Below are 20,710 nucleotides of genomic sequence, written 5' to 3'. Positions count from 1 at the left end.
CCAGCAGTTTGCACAACACAAGGCCCCACGTATGGCGCAGCACGCACATGCTGTTTCTGCCCTCAGATTCACGAATTTTAACTGCAGGCGGTTGCAAACAAAACTCATTAGAAGTTGTTAGTAAAGGAGAATAAAATGGCATCACTTCAAATAGCCGTAGCCTTTAATCAGCACGGAAAATTTTGTTCATTTTTAGTACCATGCACAGCAATGGTGTGAAGAACATTCCACGTGCCCTGAACATATCCACATGAAAGAGTTAACCTACGGTAATTTCAGAGTAGAGTGCGTACGAAATTGAAGCGGTGGAAAGGCTCTTAAAGACGACGAGAAATCAAACTGAAGACCCACGAGAGGAGTTGCTGTGAGTTATATACATACCCGCGTTCCTCAGTAAGGAAGTTTTCTTTCAGAAGAAAGAGTTTCTAATGGCTTTGCAGCTCGGCCCCTGCTGCCCAGCAGGACTACCCCGTCTCCAAGAAATGGTTTAGGATCGATTGGTGCGGTACAGAGCAGACTCATTCTCCATACCAGACGCATGCAAGCACATACGCTAAACCTAAGCTCGAAAGCATTTTGCCAAACAACGTGAACCAACAGCGCCAAGGAAGAAAGAAAAAAAAAACCAACTCACCCACTGTACTCACTCACACAATTCCCCATTAAAGGAAATTCTTTCAGGGCCTTCTTGAGTCTTTTAATCATGTCTTGAAACTCTGGCGAGCCATTGATTCCACAGTGTTCTGATGCGCTACAAGTTGTGCAAGCTGTGAGCAACAGGCTGAACTCTGCACAGAGTGATACACCTACTGCACCTTCATGTTTACCTTCGGGGGTTGGCCCAGGGACTTGCCAGAGCGCCCCAGGGAAGCAGTTAGTTACAGCCCTGCCTTCTTAACTCTTCCACTGCTTCCGTGCATGGAAAGCAGGTCACAAGCTACTGCATCAGTGTTTTGGTATGACAGCTATGGTCTTAGTCACGTTAATTAGCTAAGGAAAAGCAGGTTCAGATTTCAGCTGGGGTTTGAAGAACTCAGATGAGCCCACTGTTAAAAGGAAGTGAGCATCCTGAGCTGGTATTCCAACCCATTTTAGTGTCGGAACCAAATACATACTAAACTGTGGCAAGGAGATGTCAAGCCATGAAAACTGCAAGGAAATGTTTCCCTGTAACTTAACAGTGACGAGAGAGATCCTGAGAGATCAAGTACGTATGCTGACTCAACGAGCAAAAAGCCAGCCCGTAATCATCTCTGCCTTCCCACGGGGGAACAAAAGGGGAAAACCGCCTCGCTCGTTAAGCTACAAGAACCAGAGGCACAATTGCTTTTGCTTCATGCGGCAGTCTAAACAGTTAAAAATATATTAGCGTCCAAGAAAAGTAGAGCGGAGTGCGATAAACAAGCTGTTCTTTGAGATTAGAACCATTAAAGCCTGATTTTTTTTTTTTTTTTAATAAATTCATATATTCTTGTTGACTGCAAGAGATACTGAAAGCTATCCCCTTATTTGGGATATTTATAGATATTTTGCCAGGGTGGATTCTTTGATGCCTTGCGTAAGAGCGTATGTTTAGCTTCTGCCATAGAGGGTGCAGTCTCCTCTGTCCGAGCCTTTTACTTTTCCCTGCTTTATTTCAGAAACAAACTTCACAGGAAATGAATTACTTCCCTTAGAGAGCTCTGCTCCTCAGGCACACAGGGCGGAAACCAAACTGTTCTGTTAGCAGACAGAGAAGCCCTCCATACTCAGCAAGCACGTGTGTTTTCTCAACTAGCTGAAATTATGCACAGCAAAAAAACTTGATACAACAATGACTGCCCTTGAGATAGCACACTACTGAAATCATATACTCGAGATTTGCACGTGTGCAAGCTCAAAATTGTTTTAAAAGCAGCTTCCTGCAGGGTCAAATGCCTCTGCTTCTTCCCTCCGCTTATCGTGCTCTTGTTTCTGCAAGATGATGTGGTCTAACCTGCCTCAGTCTTCTGGGAACAGTAAACGTGTTATTTTTTACAGGGATGGTGGCATTGCAGCTATGGTGTGACCCACATTTTGCTCTGTTCGCTGCATGCCTTCTCCATCAGAGAGAATAATAAACAGCAATGAATATGAGGCAGATAAAGAAGTCAGCGATTCTGAGACTTGTGGACTTGGGTCAGATCAGGAGGTCAAGCTGAGGGACAACAGTGCTGCATAAGGCAGCTCTTGTGTCCAAGCGGCAGAAATTAGTGACAGAAGCACAGAAAAGAGTTGATGTGGCCCTAGACTCGGCTGAGACTCAAATTATTTTGCTGTCCACTCCTTCCCAATGGACATTAGCAAAGCAACAGTCCACTGTACTCACACCGTTTGAGACGAGAGAGCCCAACAAGAAAGATGACTTAGTTTTACGCAACATGTCTGTAGAACTGTAGACACAGTTTCAAGGAGATCCTTTTGAGGCCCCCTCAGACCTTAGCAGTTTTAAGCTAACAAAGCTAAACCAAAGCCACCAAATTTACTGATTAACGCTTGAGGAAAAACACAGAGAGGTTAATGGTTCGGGGGTGGTCAAAGGCCACCTTACAACGAAACCTCCATTCGAGCACATTCCACTTTATCTCTGCAAATCAGTCCTCTACGGGTACACAAAATCCCTTCCAGTGGCTCATGCACTACAGTTTTTCATCACTTCCATTTGGCAGCCAGAGTAACTTAAGAGGAAAGCAAAAGAAGCTTTACAACTGGCAATCTGCAATAGCTAAGCCATAAAGTTTATTCCCAATTCTTATTATGTAGAAGTTAGCTTATTCCTGAAGCATGAGAATTGGTGCTTATTTATTGTTATTTTTAAAAGTCTTTGTAACGCAGTGTTTGCATGGATAATGGGAATACATTTCCTAATCCAGTAGAGACGTCCTGCTAAGCTCTTTAATGTCAGTGAAACTCAAAGGCAATGAGTTCCACAGATTAACTGTGCATTACAAAAATCATCTTCGGCCATTTTCACGTTTTCAGTCTTTCCACTTTACAGACTGTATGAGAGGAGTTAAGAACAATAATATACGATTTGCCATTTCTTAATCAAAATTTGTAAAATAATGAATGATAATCATAGAATGGCTTAGATTGGAAGGGACCTTACAGATCACCCAGTAGCAATCTCCTTGCCATAGGCAGGGTTGCCAACCACTAGACCAGGCTGCCCAGGATCCCACCCAACCTGGCTTTGAATGGCTCCAAAGATGTGGCACCCACAAGCAATCTGGGCAGCCTGTTCCAGCGCCTCATCAACCTCTGAGTAAAAAATTTCTTCCTAGCATCTAACCTAAATCTACCCTCTTTGAGCTCAAAGCCATTCCCCTTTGTTCTGTCACCATCAGACGTTGTAAAAAGTCAGTCCCCCTGCCACTCATAAGTGTCTTTCAAGTACTGGAAGGCCTCAGTGAGGTCTACCTAGAGCTTTCTATTCTCCAAGCTAAGCAAACCCAGGTTGCTCAACTCTTCTTCATAGGAGAGGTGCTCCAGCCCCATGATCATCTTTGTGACCTTCCTTTGGACTCGCTCCAACAGCTCTGCACCTTTCTTGTGCTGGGGGCCCCAGACCTGGATGCAGTACTCAGATGGGGCCTTAAAAGGGTGAAGTAAAGGAGGGAAATCCCCTCCCTCTCCCTGCTGCCACCCCCTTTTGATGCAGCCCAGGATACCGCTGGCCTTCCAGGCTGCAGGAGCACACTGCTGGCTCATGTCCATCAGGACCCCCAAGTCCCTCTCAGCAGTGCTGCTTTCAATGAGTTCTTCTCCTAGTCTGTACTCATACCTGGGATTGTCCCAGCCCAAGCACAGTACCTTGCACTTGGCCTTGTTAAACCTCATTTGATTCACATGGACCCACTTTTCAAGCCTGTCCAGGCCCCTCTTGATGGCTTCCCTTCCTTCTGTTGAGTCAACTGCACCACACAGCTTGGTGTCATCTGCAAACTCGCTCAGGGTGCACTCAGTCCCACTGTCTATGTCATTGATAAAGATGTTGAAGAATAAAATCCTTTCCACTTGGTTCTTTAACTGTTCTCAGCATTTACAGATCTTCTTCAAATAAAACTTCACCTCACTACTCACTTAATGAACATACATAATTTCTGATTCAGTTGGCTTATGGAAATGTTCTGGAGGAAAATCTCCCAACAGTTTATCCCTGATGAAGCAAGGTGAGATAGGTGGTGAATACTCTTTAAAAAGCATTGCTGGGCTCTTGACTAAAGAAAAAAAAACACCTTGCTGATAACTAGAGAAAAGCAAATTAAGGTAGATTCATGATGAAGGCAGAGTTGTCAATTCCACCTGAAATTTCTGGGTAGAAATTTTTTTTCAATTTCAGTAGACTTGCTCAAGAAGGAACTTTCAGCAAAAGCATCCGTGAACTCTCCCCACCCATTTATGCAAGCTACACATAAAAGGTTTTGGACTCAGGTGAGAACGTTTCCTTAACACCAGTACAAGAGGTCCTGCAAAACGGGGAAGAAGTCCTTGCAAGTTTTAAATACAGACCTACTCTGATTTTAAAATCGTGCTTTCTTCTTGAGTAGTTTCTGAATCATCTGTGGAATCTGCAGGACCGGCTCAATGATAATGAGAAAATGGGATGTGATAGTGCTGATTATTCCTGCCCATCTCTGCAGCTTAATATAGGACTACATTTTTGAAGACCAGAAATTCCAGTTGTGCTTTTTCTGCGTAATCTGTTACATTTCCTGGCTCCTGATCCACTAAATCAAGCGAGTCTACATGTAAGCTCTATTCCCAGTGCTGTTCAGCTTCACAAGGTCCAGGCCGCAGATGATGCGTGGTATGGTACAGCCTACCATCCCAGTTACTTTTATTTTTTTCCTTACTTAACAGTGGAGGAACAAAAGCAGCTAAAAACTTACGGAAGAGCTAACCCGTATGGGGCCCTTTAAGTCTTGGTGATCATTAGAGTTGTCTTCCTCAACTACATAAATGTGGAAATTCGATTCCTACTTCAGACTGTTGGTGTAACAGTGGCTTACTGTAATCTAAAGCAAACAGTTTGAACAGTATTCAGCAACCTCAATGCAATCAGCACATCAAAAAGCATCTAAGGATCACTCATTGTCCTCTGATACCTATAGGACTCATTAAAATGCCCAGTAAAATTCCCACAGGCTATTTTCATCAAAAAATAGCCTTAAAGGAACCCAAATTGTTGACGTAGAAATATGCTTTTCAAGGAAAACATTCAAAACATATACACCTATAGACATAATAGGCATTTCACTCATTTTGGAAGAAATAACAACGATAGAGGTCTTTTGTAGCTGTGGGACAAGAAAACTTACGTCTGTTGATCGTTAACCTAGTTCCAAATCCTTTTGACAAAGTTACCATCATTTTAGGAATTAGGTTAGTAATCCCAACTTCAGCTATGAAGAAATGCTTTCTTACCTAGACCAGAATGGAAAGAATATACAGACCTCACTACACGAAATATTTCAGTAAATGTACAGTTTTATCTTTAGTTTATCCAACTCTGGCCCAAAGAGACTATAAAGGAAAGTCAGGAGTGACTTGTAGCAGTGAAAGGAAACTACTCAGCTTAATACAGAACTGGAATGGAAATGGCTGCACACAATTCACTTGCACCTCGATTTACAAGATGCTGCAATCCACAAACAGTGTTGAACGATTTTCGTTCAGTTCTGACATGGTTTATGAAGATAGGAAAGGAAGAATCAGAAGGCAGAGCTGCAATTTTCTTTTAGGAAATGGCTCAATCTAAAAAGCTGGGTGTAAGCAATGATCTCTCAATGAGAGAAGAAACTTTATCTCGGGAAACTCCCACAGCGAGGTTCCGATCCACTAGATAATAAAGCCTTTGAAGAAACAGAAAGATGGCTTTGTTTTTCAAACTTCTGTGTGGATTCCACCTCCATCACTTACAACGCTTAGGCCACAAACGTTGTCCTGTTATCCTTTTTGAGGTCAGTGATAGCTTTTGCCTGAGTACATCTGCTTCACAAGAAAGAAAAAGCCCCACAAGAGGTCTGAGAACACCTGATTTCCATTCCATTCCAACGTGGCTGATGTGACTGTTGATTTTTAGCAAAATCTAATCCATCTACAATTTTTTGGTACAGGTATGACATTAGCATTTGCCTTCTCCTTTGGAGCCACCCTATACACAGCCTGGCTTGATACAGAAAAACTACCTTGTGGATAAAACTGTACCAAGTTCTTTCATTTCTTTGTATTTTGCCAGTGCTGTTCAAAGGATGAAATGACTTTTCTTGGTGATAACTTTAAATACCTCCAGACAGACCTGCTTTGTGGTTATCTTATCAATCTCTACCAGCTTTGTAATCCATTGAAAAGTAAGGAAATATTGTATATTTATTTAATTTGCTTTCAAGACCCCCCAGTAATTTGACATTTTTAAAGCTTATCTTATTTTCCAGGCCATCAGTTTGTTTTTTTCAGTGAGTTTACTGTTGTTGGCATTCTCAGAAACGTGTCACGTTTGTTGATTGCTATCTTCATACCTTCCATTTCCCTCTAAGCCTCTGCAAGCTTAACCAAAAATTTTAAACATCTTTTCCATACACATATCTTGGTCTGAATTAACACTAGCCTTTTACAAACATCTGATGAGTTAACACAAAACAAGTACAGCATCATCTGTTAAGTCTCCTGTGTGTGCGAAAATGGAAGTTGACAACCCTGATCCTTACCTACTGGAATATTCAAAAGAGACGTCAAAACTCTTAAACAGAATTCCTTATTTTTTTGGCAGTATTAGGTTTCTCTGTCTTTGCAATAGCATTAAAAATTCATCAAGCTAACAAAAAAATAACTGGAACTAAAGACATCCAGTGTACTAACAATTTTGCAGTATCTCAGAGTATTTCCTTTTTGAAAGCACAGAACAATGTAATTAGAAAGAAGACATTTCCATTCCAACGTTTGGAAAATCCTGAATTCCACCAGGGAAAATTGCTTTTTGCCTATATCACCATGGCTTGCAGAAAAATGAAAAGTAAAACTACTTTTTGGAATAAGATAGGACAGAATGACCACCTGCCTTCAATAGTATACGGTCAAAGGGACTCCGCTAAGTCCAAAAGCACAGAACAGGAGAACAGCACCATCTCTAGGGTGGTCTAAGAACAGGTGCCAGCAGTGCGTGCAGCCAGTAGTCTTCTCCTGCAGGTTACCACTGAGAAAAGCAGTACGTTTCCTTGGGTCACCTCCCCAGTCTGTTCACCAGAAGTGACCATGCAAACTATTGTGGCAGCACACGGAAGCAAGTGCACCTGGTGATGGCAATGGATTTGGTAATGCTGCTGACATGATGCTGACACACAGCCACTTCTTCCAGAAGATAATGGAAAAAGTGGGTTTCTCTACAGGGACAACTGAGGGCACAAACTTCTCCGATTCAACTGGTTCTCTAAAGCTGCTTATTTCTCCCCATTTAGTTTAACGTACATTACACTCCTGTGAAGAGTGATTCCAGCCCTGGGTATGTTCTTCATTGTTTTCAGCCTTAAACTATAGCATGCACTGTATTTGGGGCAATTGCTTCAAATTTAAATCTACAGAATCCAGCTTTATATCACACTACGCTAAACCTTTATCACCACCTTGCACTACAAACCCCAAGGCTTTCCAGGTCTGACAAAAGGCAAGCAATCTAAAAGCAGTCCTGCACTCCACGAGGATGCCATACTGCTCTTCCCAAGATGTGATCTAAAAAGAGATTTAACTCTGCTTGATGCGTGGTCACTCCTGGTCAGTTAAGACTTATTTTACTTCAAGGCAAGCAATGATCAGCTTATAGTAAGCTGAAGTAAACTATGCTCACACAGGGACTTCTGTTAGCTTAAGTCAATTAAAAAAACCATTTTAACTAAAAGTCACTGTAATTTTCTTTAACAGACAAGACAGTAAAGGAGGAAAAACCACAAAAAGGCACTGCCACTATGCATTTTGTGAGGCTCACGCACGTAAGTCACAAAGTTTAGAGAATTTTCCACTTCCTACCATTAGGCTATTGCTTCAATGAATAATGCAAATTTGAAGTTACTCTGGAATTGGTTTGTATAGTCACTAACTTCGGAAGACCTGGTCTAATACATCCATGGCTGCGGCCTGCCACTCTGTGAAACCCAAAGTACGCCCACGCGACGGACTGCAACAAGCACCTCCCACCCCACCAAGTTTTGCATGGCCATGCACTGCGAGAACTCTGTGATGTGCTGGAAACAACGAGTATCTGGAAACGTTCTCATCTGTGTCATGTCCTGACACAACCAAAAAAGCATGTGTATCTTTGATAGGGGAACAAACCACAGCCTAAGCCATTCAAATAGCAGGAATTGATAGGAGCAAAATACCAGGAATTGATAGGAGTAAAATAAATAACCTGATCAAACACTCTCAAAGAAAACAAAACAAAAAATAATTTTAGTAAATAATGATTTAAAAAAAATTCCAAAAGGCATCACTGAACAAAACTGTTGGGCATAAAAGAAGCAGTGGGCCCTGCTGAATCCAGCACTGCTGGGAGGCAAAGTATATTAAATGCTAAAGGCCTTACAAAAGGTAGACTGCTTATTTTATAGATAATTTCCTTCTACAATTACTTTTCCCATGGCTTATTTCTGGAGCATGGCAGAGATGTTGCAATGTAGTATCAAGTTAATTAGCATCTCTTGTTAATGTGGGTATGTGAGATAAAGATAGCACACCACCTTTTATGTGTCACAGAGCTTTTAATCTCTAATTTTCTTTTCAATAGTTGCCTTCTATTTCTGCAGAGGAATTCTTTAGCTTTTCTGTAAGATAAGAACTATTTTTTTAACTAGAAATTCAGGAAAATGTAACTGATTCAATGCAACATGGCTATCACAATGAATTAACAGACCTGCAAACACGAACACCAAACAGTAGGGACTGTTCCTAGTATTTTTTTTCTTACTGATAACCGATATCATGCAAAGATTTTTAGAATATGCTTTAAGATACCTAAAATAAATATGTCTTGAGAAATATACACAATGTAATAAAACTCCTCATTTCTTCCCTTTTTGCTAGCATACACAGTACAGTTTACAACTGAATGAGTAAAAAGGAAAGGACGGTTACCTGGGGATTTTCTTCAGAATCTGAGGTGGTGATGGATGGCTCGTTATTTTCGGCTCAGAGCTCTCTGGAGACTTCTCCTGTGTTTCTCCTTTGTCTTTTGCAAGTACATCTGCAATAGCAGACTCCACTCCACTCTTGTATTGATGGTCAACCTTTGGTTCGGTTTGTGTTGGTTCACATCTATACATGAAAACAATCGATGGCTTCTCACTGGAGTCCGATTTTGCCTCACTGAACCAGTGATGACGTTGAACCGGAGGAGGGGGGAGCATGTGTATCACAGTTCCATCGAGACCCACCAATTTCCCTTTCTCTCTTTCTTTCTCTCTGTCTTCCTCATCATCGGTTTTTCTGCGGCGGAAGAAGCTCTTAAATGAAATCCAGCGTTTGGGCTTAGCATCGGCAGCTCGCCGAACTTCTGAGTGCAGGATCGACTCTGCCTCTGTCGACCTGGTGGGACTGTTGGGCTTGGCCCAATTGCTGAAATGCCTTTGCAGCAGATTACTTGCATGATAGGGTGAGGACGTGGACCGCGGAGGAGGAAATGGTGGTGCTTGTTCTGTTTTGGGACTTGTGGTACTTGGGGTGCCTCTCACTGGCTTTGGAGAATTGGTGGCAGCTGGCTGTGAAGCTGTGTCTTTCTGCGTTTTAACGGCAGTGTTTTCCGTGGTCTTGGATGACTCTATTTCAGACTGTGATGTAAACAGAGATTTAGGCCGTACTAGGGTGTTTTTAGCAGCATCTGCATCAGGAGGTAAGCAATACAGCTCTTCTGCGCTGCAAGACTTGGGTCCAGCCTGCGGCGTTTCTGGAGGAGACTGCGGGGGCTGGATGGAAGCCACGATCTGTGAAAGCACTGTGCTTGCATTCTCTCTGCCGCTGCTGCCAGTGGTAGCAGAAGCCTCCGGCGTCACGTCTGCAGGCTCTTGTGTTGTCTTCTGAATTCTCGATGGGGAGCTGTGGTCAGAACTGTGACTTCTCTGTGGTGATATCTGACTTTTACCGAGACAGCTGTTAAACTCTTGCACCTTCTGAGCCACAGAACCAAGCCTACGTTCAGTGCTATTGGTCACTGCCTTCGCCTGCGAAAATTCCGTGGCTTTGCCTCCTATGGCTTCAGTCATTTTGCTTTCTGTTTCTATTTCTTCATACGTGTGACTTATTACACTGGTAGTTTTATCTTTGATGGACAGTTCTCCACTGGTCCCTAGAAAACTCTTGTAGATAGCCAGGTTATCATACGCATTTGGATTGATTACGATCGGAACTTTAATGGCGTTTTTGGAACTCTTAGCATAAGTGGGCTCGTCATGAATGATAATGGGGAAAGGTGGCATGCCAGCATTATTGTAGCTGTTGAACTTGATCTCAGATAAATTGGGAGACTTAACTGGGATAGTTTTAGAAGAAAGGTTTGTAGCTGTAGGCGAAGTAGGAGCTGACTTGTGGCTTGTCTTCCTGGGAGGAACAGAAGGTCCAGAGCTGTTAGCAATTAACTCCACCTTCGGTATCTTCTGTCTTGGACTAGTACTAGAAGTCCACACTTCTTGATATCTGATTGCACTGGATTTTTTCAGATTAGCATTGACTCGTGCAGGTGATGCTGCAGAGGATGTAATAGGTGTGCCTGGGGTTACTGGTGAACTTGGGTTAGATGATGTATTTTTGGCTTCTGAGGTTTCAGTCTGACCCTCCTTACATTCATTAGTCATGGCTGCTGATACATCCACTACGGTATATGGCTTGCAAACTGGCTGTTCCATATTGACCACTCTGTAAGGTTTAGCTTGCTCTTCCACAGGCACCAAATTTATAGTTACTGCTTGACCGCTAACATCTGAAGAACTTTTGTTCTCTTGTTTGTCAGTCTGCACAGCAATTTTCCCATCCTTCTCTTCCAGTCGAAGAGCAAGGACAGCCTTGTGGGTTTCCAGACTCTTTGGAACATTCCTGGAAGCTTTTGACACATCCTTCACTTGTTGACTATCACAGAGACTTTCATATTCTGGTTCAATCAATTTGATGTCCTGGGGAGTACTAGGAGATAATCCTCCATTGCAGAGCTTCTGTGAAGAACTGCTGGTTGTTCCAGAACGAGACTCTTCTGTCAAAGAAGAATCAGGAGATGTAGAATCGGAAGATACCATGCTCTGCATGCTCTCTTGCCCATACAGAATCACAGTCTCTTCCCCATAACCATTTAAAATTTCATCGTAACTGTCGTCATAATCTACAGCACAGATCCGCTGCAGAGACTTGTTTCTAAGAGGCACAGTATTCCATTTTTTGTCAACACAGAACGGAACAGGAGACAGAGTGTTAGCTCTAAAATTAGCAAAGCGAGGTTGGCCCCTCATGCGAATTTCCATTGCTAGCAATTCTTCATCACTTTCATCCCAGCTCTCGTGCTCTTCTTGCATGCTGCCAAAAAACGCGTCATCTTCACTCTCATCTCCACTAGAGAATTCTGGGTAACAGAAACGTCCGCCTTCATTACTTATTACCTCAGTGCTTCCACTCAGAATGACATGCTTACTGTGCGAATCCTTCATTCCACCCATCATGCAGCTTGGAGGAATCTTTCTTTCTAATGATCTTTTATAACAATTATTTATTCTTCCCAAGAAGGTTTCTCGCGAGTTCATTTCACTTCCAGTCAGCTGAGGTGCGGTATCCAAACCTGCGATCTCCTTCAAAACTTCTGTCAGTCCATTATTATTATTATTTGGTATCTTACCTACGCCGTCATTGTTGCCGTAAGGCCTAGGAACATGGCTGTAGCCTTCAATTTCATCTTCGTTATTATTGTTCAGTGGTTTTTTGTGCAAGACAGCTTTGTTTCGGTTCCAACCTGTGGGCACCGATTTATTCTCACCATGATCCGCTGGGCCGATTTCGCCACACAGGCCTTGCCCATCTGCTACCATCATGGTGGGCTTCACAGCTATCGTGGGTTTCTTTGCCACAGGCGGTCGGAAACTTCCCGTATTTCTACCACGCTGGCTGTTACTTTGGTTTGCATTGGTTTTCAGATTGTCATGTGATGGGTTTTTTTTTTCAGATACCGGGGGTAGCTGATGCAAGCTTTTTGGCTTAAAGCAGTTCTTACATTCACCAGGTTTCCAGACGTGTTCAGTGAAGGTGTTGCAAGCAGACATTTTCCCAGCACTCTGCGCTTGATGCCGTGCTGCTCAGTGCATGGTAGGAGCTTCGTCCGTATCTTTCCACTCTGTTCACCTGGTATGGCTACTGTTCTGTGCAGCGATCATTCTGAAACACGAGAGAGAATGGGGACAAGATGGGTAAAACAGGTGGATCGTTATATTTACTTTTTCTAAACGTGGAGAACGGCGACTCAGAATAACCCAGTAGCCTTTTGCTGATCTTAGCTCTTTTTACTTAAATTTACAAAACCGCTTCGATGAAATGCAAAAAAAAAAGTCGCAATTATCATTCTTCTCAGACATAAAGAATTAAAACTTTGGCAGCTAAGTCCTGCATTACACAGAGCACAGAAAGAGAGAAATGGCAATGACTGAGAACGCAGAGTAATTCTCTTGACAAGTTCAGGACCATTGACCTTTATTTTTTACACAATAAATCAAATGCTGGGAAGAGGACATAAAACCAAGGATTAGTGCAAATTGCCTCCAACATAACCATTTAAATATGGCACAAGAAAGTAATAATATGTTTTATTCTCAAATGCAATTTAGATTGTTTTAGCTTCAAATGTGAATGAGCTCAACTTAAGTGGCAAAATATGTCTGAGCAATTCCAAACTCAGCCATTTTAGCACTTCTTTTTTCAGCAGAGTCGAATTATAACTGGACAGATGCTTTGCTTGACAAGACAGCCTGGAGTGCCGTGCTGGAAAATCAGATAAAGAAATGCTGGGGCAATCTTTCTGGAAAGTCACTGCTTATTCTCCTTTAGCTTGCAACACCGGCAATAAAACATTCCTACAACCTCCAAACAAAGCCACGAATTTTTAGTCTGTCATTTGTTTCACATGTAGTTTTTCCACCTAACACCCCTCCCCACCCTCTCCAAATTAACAACTGAAATACAATTGTAAATTCATTTCCAAGTGAGTTCTCCTGCTTCTCTTATTTCCTCACACCATCAGCCTGAAGGGAAAATTGAACACGACTGTTACATTTTACAGCCATCGGAGCATCCTGGCTGTGAGAATTTATGAATTAATGCCTGAAGACTTTAAGCCCTCAAAGCCAAAGCCACAAGTCTGGTCTCTTCCTCATTGTTGCATAACTCAAACACGATGGGAGACATTTTACTGAGGTGAAAGAATCCCTGTCTGCTGCTGCTTCTTGAAGCACAGGCACTGAAAAACCAATGATTTTATATTTTTACATGCTTCGGTGAGAACAAACTTGCTGATCACACCGGTACATTGAAAGCATGATAGTAAGCACACAATTAAAGACGCAGCTTTCTCCACAGCCGGGGGCTAGCCAGCGGGCAGCGGGACAGCGCTGCTGCACTCTCCATGGCCACAACTGGTCTCATGAAGGCAGTGAACAATCAGAGCCGTGTGTCACCCTGACACTGGCGTGACTTTGCCAGTCTCCTCGCGTCGCGCCGTGATTTGGCACAGGGCTGCTCTGCGCTGCTGTTCCGACGCCAGATGGGGCTGCAATACAACTGTATGGCAGCACAGCGCCCTCAGACACATGCCACCACCCCCATCATATTTCATACGTCCACTAAATATGTTTCCAGACACAGTTTTCGCCCAAAAAGTCAGTGCCAAATCGTTCTCTGCATGACCTAACACAGAAAGCCCGCCAGATCGAGCTCTGCCCAAACTTCAGCCCCTGTTTTATCGATGTGCTGAGTAAAATGCCTCTGCACTGCTCTGCTCTCTGCAGATCTGTTGGCTCAGCACCTTGCAAGCCTGTGTACCACAACCAGAAAAACTGCATTAAGAAGTAATTCTGCTAAAACACAAGAGAGAGAATACCAGAATTTTATACCCCAGTTAACTCCTTCTTCTCATGTATTTAACAAATAAAAGGAGAAAAGTTACACTAATTGGAACATTTTCTTGGAAAATATATTTCCCCGTTGCAGAAAATCTCCGAACAGGCCATTTAAACAAAAAGATTAGTGCATGTGAGCATGGTTTTTACGCTTTAAAGGGTAATATTATTTCTCAGAAATGGCACGAATTGCACTTGCTCTGCAATGCTATCACAACACAGGCAGTTTTATGGCCTTCTAGGCAATGTTTTTTCTGCTAATAACATTGGGCAAAATGAGAAAGCACTGTAGTATTGCACACCCTCATGGACATTTTTCTCATGTTTTCCTGCTGGCCGTACACATTCCCATTTGCTCAGAGATGCTGATAGGGATCAGCTTTCCTGTCCTCCACATCAGTGCTATGTAGAAGGCATGATGTGAACTCCACGTGTGTGTGTCAGCGCAGACATGTCGCAGGAGTTACATAAGCCACGTTAGATCTTTCAGATCTCTTGCACTTCAGCACCAAATGGGGATGGACTGAACGCAGCCGTGTGCTCTAAGGTGACTCCTGATGCAGGGGGTGGAAGAGGCAGGAGCTACCGCCTGCTCCAGGTGGGGTTCCAGGACGAGCAGCTCCTGAGAGGTGCTCTGCCACTGCCTGCAGCTGCAGCAAAGAGGCAACGTGCACCGTCAGACAAGAGGAAATGTCTGCTAAGCAAAACAAACAAACAACAACAAAAAAAAACACACGAAAAGAAAAACCAACAAACAAAAGAATTCCAGCACTGGGCTCTTTTCACACTTTGAAACCAGAAGCGCTCCTGTGCTATTATGGATCAGGGTCGTAGGGACCTTATAGGTGTAAAGAGGTACTGCACTCTGACAACAATTCTGGCAGGTTCTTCACTGATGTACAACTGCAGACATTTTTTTTCTGGTGCTTTCCTCTCCCTTTAAAGAGGAACAATGCGCTTCTGTTCCAACGACAGAATCACTGCTACGAGTGATAATGACGGTGCGAGGGGCTGTGAGTGAAATGAATGAGATCTCCTTTCAATATCAATAAAGGCAGTAACATTCTCCACACGTTCAGGGTATGGCTTCTGAGGCTGCTAACAGCTGCAGCTGGGCAGGGGGCAGCAGAGCCCGCGGAAGGCAATGAGAACACACACAAATGCATGACAAAACGTTCCTCGGCCGTGATATCCCGACATGGTTCGTCTCCACCCTACTCCTCAAAACCAAGAAGGGCACGAGGAGATCCAGGCAGTCCCACGTGAGGCCTCCTGAGCTCCACGGTGCTCCCGGTATCTTCCTGCTGCGATGGCAGCCCTTCCCATGGCTGAGGGGTGGGAATGTGCACGCTGCAGAGCTGCGGGCTGCTCCGAAACGCGTTGTTTGGGGGGACAGAACTCACGGGGAGACATTCAGTCTCCAGAAAGTGAAAGCAAAAAAGATCCCTCAGATGTTCAATATGAAACAGCATTAGGCTTCTAAAGCGTTAACGGCAAATACGCAGTGCATCTGCATGTGTCACCCTGCATTTCAAAGCTTTTTGTTGAAGCTGATAAACACAGGTACTCGCAAACTTTTACCCAGAAACAGCAGCACGATGACGTTCAGCAGCTGACACTGACCAAGCCACTCGGTGCCAGGAACGAGCACACACACACAGACAGGTTCAGCTCCTGCCGTGGCACTGGCACATCAGCCGGCACAGATCGTGGAACTGCCTTCACCAGGTGCTTGGTCAGCACTGAGAGGTTATCAGCCTTAAATCACTCTGTGTATGAATGAGAAACAATGCCACTTGTTTCGGCAGCTGCACACAGGAGAGCTCAGTCTGGCCCTGTTAAGTTGTTGTAAAACAAAGGGCAATGCCAAAGCGTATTTCACTTCCCAGGTCAGAGTCAGAGGACACCAGGTTTGGAGCCACAGTGCAGAAATAAAGCAGCCCCAGCTCAGGCATCCTCCCGTCAGGAACAGAACCTCACACACACATGCAGAGGTATTTTTGTGGCTCTCACGTGTTGACATCATCTTTGCTGAGTGCTCAGAGATAGCAATAAACACGCATTTCGAGCATTTTCCCTTTGTTCTAAGTAATTTCAGGCTGGTGGCTCTCCCTCAGACGCATGCCGGCTGAATCACGATGAAGCCCTTCTCCAGTAATACTTTATACTAACATAATCCAATTAAAAGGAACTTAATTGGTGTGCAACATTCCCTACAATTTCAACATTTTAAAAATGAATAGTCTCAGTAAGTACCAGATGGTGACATGCACTAATTAATCAGGCCTGCTCCATGAATGAGCATATTAAAATGAAGGCACCTATTAGACATGTGTTTTCAATGCTGCACGCTGCAAAACCTCCCCTTAAATGAATGCCTGCAATATTACTGAGCGATACGTACAAGCGTGCATGTCATCACTTGGTCTCTTCGATCAGTAGATACTTGGTACAGGTTTCCTCTTCTGTTGTTTCTTTAACTTCTGCCTGCTCATGAGAATGTGCCCATGGTTTTTCTGCCGCGCAATGAATCACGCTGACGAGCCTCCATAAGAGGCAGCAGCTCACCGTACTGCTGGCGAACAACCCACCGAGCTCTCACCACTGACAAGTGTGTGTCCTCAAACTGAAAAATCAGCAAGGGGAATCCAGCCCGGGCTTCCTCTGCACGGGTACACCACGAAACCACCACGGCTTTGTGGCTGCGCATGAAGTGCTTGCAGGGATCTGGACAGCCACTGATCACCACAAACAGCATCGTAAGACTGAAATCGTAGTTGTTGTTCTCGGTGTCTGATATATATATACCTATGTATTCAAACATCATCAAAAACATCTTAAGAAACTTGAGGAGAAAGCCTGAAATGCTCCAACTTTGCACTCCGTCTCCTGCCTGGGAGGCTGCGGGCCCGGGCAGCCAGCACAGACAACTGGCATTACACTCACGACATCTGCCAATGAGGCTGCTTCTGCCTTCATGCCGACAAAACAAAGCACACTGAAAAAATCAACCCAGAACCAAAGAACCTTCTCTAATTCTACATCCTTTGTCCAGCTTCAAAGGAAACCAAATTCCAAGTGAAGCTAACAGCAGCAACTGTTCCGTACAGGGAGAGCAACATGGAGAGCTCGGCAGCCAGAAGTCAGGGTCCCCAGCTTGCAGGCAGCGCCCAGGAGCACTGTGCTCTGAATGACCTTGCGGCACTTATTAACGAATTCAAATTAAGCAAAAACTATATATAAGATGCCGTATGGCGTCGCAGCAGGGTTTGGATATAAAGGCTAACGTATCAGCATTTAAAGATGTGAGAAGTGCACAGGACCTGACAAAAGCAGACGAGCATTGAACAACGTGCATTTTACAGCCAGGAACAGTGACTCCAGGTCTTACTCAAAGTCAACATTTGGTGGAATATAAAAAAAAAAACAGGACCCAAATTTTGTGACTCTGAAGGGCAACGCCACGTTCAGCCACAGCACGCAGTTTTCAGCAGGTATGCCAGGAAAGAATGAGAGCGAAGCAGTGGCACGATGGACTAGCACAGTTTTATCCCCAAAGTGGGCTGATATTCAGCGAATACCTGATCGTTGTAGCAAGCCAGAAGTGTGCTCTGGCAGACTCCACGGGACGGAGATTCCACAGAATGCTACGCATCGTCATCGCTTCCGTTCTGAAAGAAAGTTTGTGTCATGTAATGATTTCTTTTGGTCAGAACTGGGTGCACTGGTGTCTGTTCAAGGCCATAAAATGACAGATCTACAGAAAACAATGAATCTCCGCTGGATACTGAAGAGGTAATAACCCAAATTTTAGGTCAACGTAAACCATGAGGGCTGCTCCAAAAGTAATGCCTCCTATTTTATTATGTCAGCCCGTGATGTCAGAGGTGGATGTTGGTGGTGTGGCAGTAGAGGTTGATATGCACAGCTAATAGTGGCGACTATGCTGAAAAATGGTGTGTTCTGCCTGAGAATTTGCTCTATCAAACAGTGCTATTCTGCTTTTTGTATTCCATGGCGACAAAGCAGGAGGCATTACTTTTGGAGCAGCCTATGTATACAACTGCCAACTTTACTCCAGAACCAATCTGCAGCAGCACGGACTGTGCTGCCGAGATACAAGGGCAGGCCACGGATGGAGAGTACAACAGCATCACCGCTAAAGAAAGTTCTGTAAAAGAACATTGCGAAATTGCTGTGAGAAGAGGATGAAACAAACAGGAAAACAGTGTGGAGCTTTTCTTTTCCAACTTCTCATTCAGTACTATCTCTCAGTTAAGAAGAGCTTAAATGACATTAATATTTCACAAAAGCAAGTGAGTGAAGGAAACCCTTGAATGTTTTTTCCACCTAAAAGCTGTAAGAAAAGAAACATGATAGAAATAACCAATGAACTGCAACAAAAACCTGCCCTTGGCTAGACAATCTGCGACGCTTCAGAAGAGAACAGGCATTTCTTCACAATTTACCTAACCCAAAGAGATAATGCCATAGAGCAGGGAAGAGGCAAGAAATATCCTGAGGATCTGTGCAGGTAATCTGATTAGATTCTGCATCATCACATTTACAACACAAAAAAACAGTAAGGACAAGCTCTCACAGTTGGTTTTCAGGCCCAGGAGACCAGCCAAGGCATGCATCTGAATACAAATTCTTCTGATAGGAACAGATTCTTGCCTTGTGAAAACTATTAAAAAAATGTTTCTCCTTTTTGAAAAACCATCTTTTTTCATTTACATACCGTAAGTTTCTAATGACTGGCTATGATTCAGACAGCACTGCCGAGCATATTCTTTTGGGATATTTTCCACATGCACAGGAGATTAGCTTCCCTTTCCTTCCTCCCCATGCCCCAGGAAGACAATCCTACAAAAACTCTGTTTACTGGGATGCCTAAAGATGGCTGCATACAGCATTCCAAGACCTAGCAGCAAATTAAGGATAAGCAAGAAGCACATCTGCTGGGATGAGCTAGCGTAACAAGACTTGAAAAAAGCACCCTCAAGTTCACTGCATCCTCAAGTTTGTCTCAAATCTGTTCAAGAAAAAGGATGAGAATTAAGCATAGCATTCAGAGAGTGCACCTGTGTGACTACGCCTTCACCAACCTACTTACTACTCTACTACTAGGCTATCATTTCTACTTACTGACCTACGTGCTCTTCCTAGGCTTACCTGAAATCCTGCCCGATACCTATTTCTCCAGCTGCACATGAAAACATTTGGAGTAGCAAATTTCACAAAACTGTTCAGCTTCTTGTGAGTATTCCCATCAAACAACAGCCAAGTACCCGAAGAACACTGCACTGCTTCTGCAGCTACAAAAGCAGGTAATGGTTGTGGTTAACCTGCTGAGCACCGCTTGAAAACAAACCCGTCTGCGTTATTCCTGGATTATTGAATCCATCCATTCTGCAACTCCAATTTACCTGAAATTCTCTTTCATGTACTACTGCAACTTCTGGCTCCACAGATCCCTGCAAAACCCCTGATGCAGCAAAAAATACCACTGCCAAGTACACATCAGAGTAACTGCAGGACAGCAAAATACAAAACAGGACTGAAAACAATATTTAGGATCTCACAAAGAAGTAGCCAAAGACAAAACACTGTAGTATCAGGAGCAGATAAATAACTTACCGTTATTGGTGGATCACAGCCATACTGTAAGAGGTCAGCTGTGATAAAGAAGATAAAATGCACTGCAGAAAAGCCACATGGTTACTCGCCATCAGTCTCAACCCTCTCCCCAAGAGGCTTTTGATTTAATAAATACTTGAGAAAATTGTTTAAAAATAAAACCCTATCAGGAATTATAAAAAAAACCAAACCAAACCAAAACAAAAAACAAAGATATGGAAAAGACCTGATAAATCAAGAGCAACAGCTCAGTGGGGCCAGACCATGTGAAGCCAACTACTGGAGAAAGTTGAGAACCCAGGGGCTGGGCTACAAAAGGGCTACGAGGCCCCTCACCAGAGCTGTGCATCAGTGCAGCAATGGGTAAACCCAGCATGAGCGGGACCAATGGGTAAACACAGTATGAGAGGGACATTTTCTTTTTTAATCAAGACTCCCGTGTTGAAAAATTGTTCTTCTTCCCACCAGACCATGAGATAATGGGCAAAAAGGAAACAATACTTTGTTGGTTTTTTTTAAGAAGTTCTTACAAATCACTAGACATGCCAATGGTGCCACAGAATGCACACGACAAGCAGCAGATTACATGCTTTCAGTGCAAGAAAATCAATGACATGATTCTCTGACTACTTCACTCAATTCTATTTATCACGTCTCAGGAAGAAATACAGCACTGAAATAAACACACAAGGATATTTTCAGAGAAGAGAGGCTTTTCCTATTAAGTGAAACAAAAAGATTGGGATAGTTCAGAATTGAGACTAATAAAACAACAGTGTATCAGTGATCCATAATGTAAGGCAGACCGGGTGTTCCCATTTAGTCTCTCAGGGAACAAGAGCAACAAGCCCAAGAGGCCACACGTTTACATCTGCAGAAAGACAACTACTCTCTATAAAATGCTTCCTGAAACAAGACGGCAC

General features: G+C 43.5%; 1 protein-coding gene across 4 annotated transcripts in view; it reads right to left on the bottom strand.

Annotated features, from left to right (window-relative positions):
• PEAK1 (pseudopodium enriched atypical kinase 1) overlaps positions 1–20,710 on the bottom strand; it is a 97,735-nt gene that overhangs the window by 25,343 nt on the left and 51,682 nt on the right. For 2 of the 4 annotated variants that reach the window (XM_021407887.1, XM_021407888.1), the window contains exons 3-4: positions 9,145–12,414; positions 635–751 (exon numbers count right to left, since the gene is read on the bottom strand). In XM_021407887.1, coding sequence (XP_021263562.1) covers positions 635–751; positions 9,145–12,302 — 3,275 coding nt within the window. In that variant the 5' untranslated portion in view covers positions 12,303–12,414. Of the gene's footprint in view, positions 1–634; positions 752–9,144; positions 12,415–17,728; positions 17,819–20,710 lie in introns of all 4 variants that reach the window. The other 2 variants (XM_021407889.1, XM_021407890.1) reach the window with 2 other exon arrangements.

Source organism: Numida meleagris, chromosome 9 (genome assembly GCF_002078875.1).
Source record: "Numida meleagris isolate 19003 breed g44 Domestic line chromosome 9, NumMel1.0, whole genome shotgun sequence".
NCBI lineage: Eukaryota > Metazoa > Chordata > Aves > Galliformes > Numididae > Numida > Numida meleagris.
The sequence above is the reverse complement of the archived record's forward strand: the minus strand, read 5'-3'. Positions and strand labels throughout refer to the sequence as shown.